This window comes from Sinocyclocheilus anshuiensis, unplaced genomic scaffold (assembly GCF_001515605.1).
Source record: "Sinocyclocheilus anshuiensis isolate Anshui unplaced genomic scaffold, SAMN03320099.WGS_v1.1 scaffold545, whole genome shotgun sequence".
Classification (NCBI taxonomy): Eukaryota; Metazoa; Chordata; class Actinopteri; order Cypriniformes; family Cyprinidae; genus Sinocyclocheilus; species Sinocyclocheilus anshuiensis.
Window position 1 is genome coordinate 13,107 of NW_015537943.1, and position 8,108 is coordinate 21,214.

The 8,108-nt window shown below is 42.7% G+C and overlaps 1 protein-coding gene across 1 annotated transcript in view; it reads right to left on the reverse strand.

Moving 5' to 3' along the window:
* LOC107663816 (GTPase IMAP family member 8-like) overlaps positions 1–6,295 on the reverse strand; it is a 7,719-nt gene extending 1,424 nt beyond the window's left edge. The window contains exons 1-4 of the mRNA XM_016454165.1: positions 6,262–6,295; positions 6,031–6,078; positions 5,008–5,625; positions 2–108 (exon numbers count right to left, since the gene is read on the reverse strand). Coding sequence (XP_016309651.1) covers positions 2–108; positions 5,008–5,625; positions 6,031–6,078; positions 6,262–6,295 — 807 coding nt within the window. The remainder of the gene's footprint in view (position 1; positions 109–5,007; positions 5,626–6,030; positions 6,079–6,261) is intronic.
* Between the last annotated feature and the right edge of the window lie 1,813 nt (positions 6,296–8,108).

Below are 8,108 nucleotides of genomic sequence, written 5' to 3' on the forward strand. Positions count from 1 at the left end.
GAAACACACTGCGTCCCAGGATGGTGTTACCTGTTGCACTTTTTCCTACGCCAGTTTTTCCAATCAGGACGATCCTCACACACTCCAAGTCTTTTTTATTACGAGTGGCTGTGAATCACCAACATGAATGTGCTCAGTATAGCATGCAATCAAAATAATTAAAATATCAATATTAGATCAAAGAAAGTTTTTTTTGGACAATATATAGCGCAAGGATGTCATTTCAGCATCACCACTAACATCAAATGAAATTGCAGAAATAATGGCTGTTTTTAATACTCCCTGAATACTTGCCTATGTTCTTTGCCTGAATACTCCCCATGTTTTTCACTGGTCAGTAAAACAGATAGTCCCACCACCAAACTCATGTGATTGGTTGAGTCAGAAGCGGACTTGTCAGACCACTCAATCAAACAGATCAGTGTTTAAAGTGTCACTGAGGGGCCATTTACATGACATTATTTTCAACTAAAAATGAAAAGATTTGATGCTTTGGCTGATCATTTACATGACAATGGCATTTTGGGGGTCTAAAACACAGACTTTTGAAAACAGGTTTGAACAAACAATACCGTTATCACAAACAAAATGAATGATTATGAACTGGACATTGGCCAGCGACAGCATGGTTAAATACATAACCTGAGACGTTCCCTTTCGAACGGGAACTCACACTGCTTCCTCTAGAGGACACTATGAGGGACAACTGCCCACTCCATCATGCTGAAGGGATGAGTGCCTTATTGGCTGGCATAGAAGTCAAAGTCTTAAAAGGAGTCCCCATCTCTAGGGTACGCACCAGCAGCTGCTGTGACTTTATTCCCTACAGCCAAAGCCCAAGCTGCATGCCCTCATAGAAAGGCGCTTGAACCCTTTCCTTCCTTCTCTGCAGTACTGAGTCAAAAAAAGAAGCTCAGCCCACAGGCAGAGCTCAAGGGCCTGGTACTTTAGAGAATACCTTTAAGGGAATATTGTCACAGAATGGAGCTCTTGAGAAAGCTCTGTTTTATGCAGTGGCAAAAGAGGCTTACAAAGAGCCCCTAACTGAGCTCAGTGACTCTCTAAATCGAGAGGAGGCCAAATTAGATCCTATGCTTAGGACAGCTAAGGAGGCACACAGAAAATATACCCTTGAGCCCTTGGGAGCAGAGACCACAACATTACAATTTTTTAGCGAAAATGAGCCTAATGATGCGCCAACTCAAAATCAGTAGTCAAGGACTTGGCACGTACTGCTTGCTCCGGGGATGTAGGCAGAAGTACCGACTCGGTGTTTACAAGTCAAACTCCAACTTCAAATTCGTCCAACATCGTTGTTTTACCTACACTGCGTTACACTACGTACACAGTGTTTTTTAATTACTTATTTTTTTGTAAAAGGCATTTGACATAGTCTTTGCACGTTCGACTTGTAAACACTGAGTCGATACTTCCGACGTGAAGTTGTGGAGGCACATCACAGAGCTAGTGCAAGACGAGCATACAGTATGTGTTTATAAAGCATGTACATTTTAATTTTTTTTTAGAAAATGATCTGATCTTTTCGCTAGATAAGACCCTTATTCCTCGTCTGGTACCGTGTAGAGCCCTTTGAAGCTGCACTGAAACTGCAATTTGGACCTTCAGCTGTTTGGAAATGGTTGAAGTCCACTATATGAACAAAAATCCTGGGATGTTTTCCTCAAAAACATTAATTAATTTTCGACTGAATAAAGACAGACATCTTGGATGACACGAGGCTGAGTAAATTATCAGGAAATTTTAATTTAACCTCACTGCTAGGCTTAGATCAAAAGACGGAGCCCTCAGATATCACAGTCCTGACAGAGCTCTGCTTCACTTCCTCGCCTCACCTGACAACATATTCAGTCAGTCTGCTGCACCAAAACATCAGAAGGCATATCTTACCTCTTTCCCCGCCAGTGTTTTTGAAAAAAGTGGCCGGGCACCACCAGCATTTTTTATTATTTTTCCTAAAATTTCATGGCCTCCAGAATATTGTATTGTATGAATATCTGCAATGCATCATGCAATACATCAAAATAAAGAGCAGAGCCTCTACTTTTAAATAAAAGAGTAGCTGTTTAACTCTAGCTTCAAGCATTCTTTTTTATCATCACTTGAATGTAGGTAAGTTTAATAAAAAAGCAACATGTTGATCAATAAGCTGAGAAAATGACATTTTTATCAAACATCTACATCTGGATCATATTCAGTAGGTTGGTCAAAGCATAGATGCAATAGATCGCTTCCATCAACACCCCCAAAGCTTCACAGTCCTCTTCCGGGATCGCCATTTCACTTGGTAACATTAGGCAGTTATCAATTACTGTATATGCCATTTATTATTGATGATTGCATTATTTTTCATATGCATCTGCTTACATATGAGACTGCTCGTCTCTGTGTCTTCCTAGTCTGTGTTTTTGATCGGGAGATTGTAGACTCTTTCAGGAGATGTGTAATAGCGCTCCCGAGTGTATAACAGTGAAACCACAGAAACCCGGAAAATTAACATAAATAAAAAGAGTTGACTTAAATAAAATACTGCCAATGCATCATAGTTTCAGCCCCAGGACCTGATGTAAACAGTCTGTGGACACTCTCTGTCTGCTGTCTTTAACACACCTTACCTGTCTTTGGGGATGTTATTTAGCCTCTGAGACCTTAAAATGCTGAGTGCATTAATTCTGGCTGACTTTCCTGAGGTCTTGACTCCTCCCTCTGGCGTCACGTTTCCTCTGCACTCTGCCCCTCACAGTAGGGAGAGACTGGCCCTGGTCCAGGTCTTTCAGCAAGTCAGCCTGGTAGGCCTGCAGCACAGCTATTGTGTGCAGAGCCATTCCGGCCTGACCACTGCTGTGTACGCTTTGCCATTTAAATGTTCTGTCACATGCAGCGGTTTTGTTGGCAGAAAGGGTGCCATGTCAATGCTTCTCCCATTGAGAGATAGCTGGCCAATGTCTCATTGACTGGGGCCATTGACTCACATCCATGTGACCACATCCCTTGGCATAATTAGTGTGTTGGAAAAGGTGAATGCAGGGTGAATATCCCTTTCCCCAAGATCTTTCCACCTCAGCATGAAGATCTGGGAAAAATGGAAGGACTCATATGGGCTGGATGGTTATGTTCGGAAATAAATCGCTTGTCCAACTGGCTGCAAGAGACCGGCTCTCACACTTCCAGGGCAGATCTAGTCTGTCTGTAGCACAGGACATAACCTACAGAGACTCATCATACACAAGGCAGGTGGGTTGTGCGCATCCAGAGGCATCTGGGATCTCAACAGCCCCATACTGCTCATCTTAGCTTGAAGCCAAGAGCGCACTCGCTGCTGGACAGTATGATGTAAGAGATAACACAACATCATTCAGCAGAAAAATAGAGAGAAATGCATACCTTTCTCAAATTCCTTGGCGAGCTCCACCTGTTAACCCCAATGATTTCAGTCTCCTACTCGCCTTAGCTACAGCAGGTCCTGAACCATGAGGCACAGATGATTGTCCCAATTCCCTCAAGAAAAGGGACAAACAACAGCAGAGTTTCTTCAGCAGCCATATCACCCTGTAGCCCAAGACTAGTCACCCACTGAAGCTAAGCAGGGTTGAGCCTGGTCAGAACCCGGATGGGTGACCTCCTGGGAAAACTAGGTTCCTGCTGGAAGAGGTGCTATGGAGGCCAGCAGGGGGTGCTCACCCTGTGGTCTGTGTGGGTCCTAACGCCCCAGTGTAGTGACGGGGACACAATACTGACAAAAAGCACTGTCTTTCGGATGAGATGTTAAACCCAGGTCCTGACTCTCTGTGGTCATTAAAAAATCCCAGGATGACCCTTCGAAAAAGAGTAGGGGTGTAACTCCGGCATCCTGGCCAAATTCGCCCATTGACCTCCGACCATCATGGCCTCCTAAACATCCCTTATTTACTGATTGGCTTCATCACTCTGTCTCCTCTCCACCAATAAGCTGGTGTGTGGTGGGCGTTCTGGCACACTATGGCTGCCGTCACATCATCCAGGTGGATGCTGCACACTGGTGGTGGATGAGGAGATACCCCCTGACAATGCAAAGCGCTTTGAGTGCCCAGAAAAGTGCTATATAAATGTAAGGAAGTATTATTATTATTATTCATAGAGACAGTCACAATGCTAGCGATATTTATGTGTTATTTGCCTGGGCAAAGAATATGCAAACTCAGTCCTTGAGGGGGCTGATTGCAATAAGCTGTGTGTCATCAGGTGTCAGATAACACTGACACAGATGGACACACTTCCTAAAATGCTTTGCACTTGAGCCAGCCATAACAGCTTTAGACATGCATGAACAAAGAGACGAGACAGTCGCACCAGCAGTGACGTCATGCTGTTGCCAGCCAGTATCAAGTTCACTGTTGCATTTACTTTCGTGTCCTCTTGAGGATGCAGTGTGAATTCCAATTTGAAAAAAAAGTGACACACCACAAATTATTTGAATGGAGGACACAATCAAAAAACTATCAGGAATGATTCTATAATTTTTGATTTACACTCACATTTTGATCTCTGGACTTTCTCACGTATTTCCGACCTCTGTAAGGACTCTAAAGATGAAGAAAATTATCAATCAGTTATAATGGAACAGTTTTCAAATCTTAATGAGACTTGATTGTCTGCAAACATTTTAATGTGCAAAAAGAGTGGGCATGGAGTTTAGTCTACAGATCATAAAAGTGATTTGAATTGTACTATATCTCAAAAATTACCCTCTTTGTGATACAATTTTCCATAATTTCCCTGTAGAAAAACCAGCATATGCTGGTTAGTATGCTTTGAAGCATGGCAGCTCGTTTGAGCTGCTCCTTAGCTGGTCCTAAGCTGGTCCCAAGCAATTAGCTCCTGCTCAGGACCAGCTCATAACCAGCAGCCATGCTTCAAAACATACCTAACCAGCATATGCTGGTTTTTTCAACATGGTTGCCAATTGTTAATCCTAGCCATGTTTCAGATGAACTGGAGGTAAAGATTTACCCAGAGGCATTTTCCTTGGCTCTTTTGTCATCAGAAATGGCCTTGGGTTGTCAGAAATCTTCATGGGATTGCCTCCATTTTCCTCCACCATCTTCTCAATGTTCTCTAGAAGATTCTGCACCTGTGATGGGTTTCCATTCTTCTGTAGATGATAGTGTGGTCGTCTGCATGTCTGCAGTAGAGCCTTTACTGATCTGTTGTCAGTGTTGTCAAATTCTTTAACACTCACATACTCCTCATGCATAAAGACGACAATCACATACTCAGGTGTACCTGCACCAAAAATGATGTTAATGTGCTTGAGAGAATCTTTCTCTAGATCTGTAAATATTCGAGGCTTGAGGACCAGAAGAAGGGCATGAGGTCCAGGACCAGACAGATGGAACAATTTCTTCACATCTTGTTCTTCAGGAGAGAGAGCAGGATTGAGCAGGTCAGGAGTGTTGAGTACCACCACACGTCTCTTCAAAACAATCCCATCATGCCTCTCAAACGATTTCAGGGAGGACATCGACTCTAAGAAGGCCTTTCGTCCCAGGATTGTGTTTCCACAGGAGACTTTAACATCTGCATGTGACCCCAGCATCACTATTCTCAGGTCTTCTTTAATCACAGAAACTGAAATTAAAGTTTTATTTAAACGGATTATAATAGCCACTCAGAGACTTATCATTTGAAGGAGATGTGTTGTTTTTCAGTATCTGACTGTAATGTGAAACAACAATGCTGAAGCTTTGAATACAGTATTGCTGTTGGCCGGATCTCAAAAGAAATAGAAACTATGCATTATACAAAGAACCAATGTAATCAAGAGATATCAAAAAATCTAAATATTCCAAGATAGTTAAGATACACCCTTTAATCGAGAATGTAATTATAGTTGTTCTTATTCAAGGGCAAAACCATTATTAAAAGTGAGAGCCTTTGAAATTTTAATAATGAGAAACATCAGTTCATTTAATTTAATATCCCATCTTTTCTATAGCATATAAAATATATATTTATTTTAAATGAAAAACTCACTGCTCGGAGGTTCATATATGCTTCTTCTTCTATTGACCTGATATTCCCCTGTTACAAAAGAATAAACATTAAGTTAAAATCATTTAAAAATAATGTTGGTTAAATGTACAGAAATGTCTTTCTGTAATGTGCTGTAAGTTATTTAATCTCTGAATACAATGCTATTTCGAATCCACATGCCTTATGTGTTCAAATAACTGCATTATTTCATAGAATTGACAAAAATCTCACCAGGTTGTCTGGATGATCCGCTCCAGTCAGCCATCTTCACACAAATGTAAATTTTGTACACTGAACCACTTCAGAAAGTAAGAAACAAAATGTGTTGCAGCCGTCCTAGCATTAATGTATGTGTGTTATATCAAATGTTGTGTATTATTAACTCAGAAACTGGTTGGACTTGATGTTTGTTTCACATTCCATACAACTCCCTGCATTATGATACTACCAGAGTGATCTGTCAAAGGACTTTCTCCTTTGAATGTCATGGGACAATGCATTGCTTTTTACTTTTCTGGGTGTTACTTGCCTGACGACAGAGTGTCACTCTGTTCAAATACTGTCTTCATAACTCTGACACCACATGCCAGTTGTCTAAATTTGCATATGACGTTCCACATTCGCAGCAGCCCTCTTAACTCTCCCTCTGACAGTCTGGCATTCAGTGTGGGACGTGATCAGACAAACATCACCTGGAAAAGTGCAATATGGAGAGAAGTGTGATATAAAAAGCTGCTTTGAAGCTGAGATTGAAATGTTATTATTACCACAAACCTTCACATAGGATTATTTCAGTAATTCCCCTAATGTGTCAGGGTGAAATTACACAGCAAACTTCAGTGGGCCAGAGAGTCAGGGCAAAAATGTTCTGTTCCTAATGTACTATGTATTAATGTTACTAATGTAACCTCGGTTTCCTGACATAAGGGAACAAGCGTTGTGTTAATTCTTTTATGGGGAAACTCCCGTTTTCTCTCGCATGCAGCCTTATAACACGGCACGGCTTCTTCCCTTGTCTCAGAGAACCGAGGTTATGTTAGTAACCGGAGCGTTCCCTATTGAACGGTCTCTCTTGAGGCGTTGCTACGCATATGGGGAACCCATAGTGCCATGCTGTAAGCAAGTGCAGAACTAAACCACACTGTGAGCCCAGCCCTGGAGCACCCATAATGAGGGCTCCTAAGAAGCATGTGCCAATTATGAGATCCAAGCCAACAGGCTGGGGTCAACATAACAAGAAAGACCTTCCTTCGAGCTAGGAAGAGCCAGAAGGGTGATAACTTATGGCGCTTTTCCACTGCATGGTACGGCACGATACGGCTCGGTGCGGTTCACTTTTGGGGGTTTTCCACTGGGTACAGTACCTGGTACCTGATACTTTATTAAGTACCACCTCGGTTGGGGTTCCAAGTGAACCGTACCATTACCAAAACTGCAGTGGAAACGCAAACCGTGCCGAGCCGAACCGTGCCGTGCCGTACTGAGCCGTGCCGAGCCGTACCACGCAGTAGAAAAGCGCCATTAGTTCCAGAAGTAGGGTAGTCTTAAACGACAGGGGCCGTAAGTCGACCGACTGGAGCGGCTCATAGAGCCATAATGACTATGGATAAGTTTCATGTCGGCACAGTGTGAGGACGAGGTGGGTTTAGCCTCCAAGCTCCCCTCAAGAACTTAGCATCCAGGTTGTTTTTGCCTACTGACTGGCCAGCCAGAAGAGTGTGATTCACCGCAATGGCTGCCACATAGACTTTGAGCATGGAAGGGGAGCACCCCTTATACAGAAGCTCTTGCAGAAAGGTTTACACGGATGACATGTCACAAGAGAATGGGTCTAGGATATTCGTCAAGACATGCATTTTGATGTAACTTTGTCTGCATTTGTTTATCCAAGCACAAAAAAGCTGAAGAGAACTTGAGGATTTGCACGCTGTCTGATGCAGCTGTCTGTGTGCGCACAGCACTGTGCGCAGAAAACTTCTAGCGTCATCTTCTCACAGTGTCTTTTATGCTCACCCTTGTGCCTTCAGACAGTCCTAATATCAGTCCTGGCAGGTGAGTTTGAACGAGAAAGCACGCGT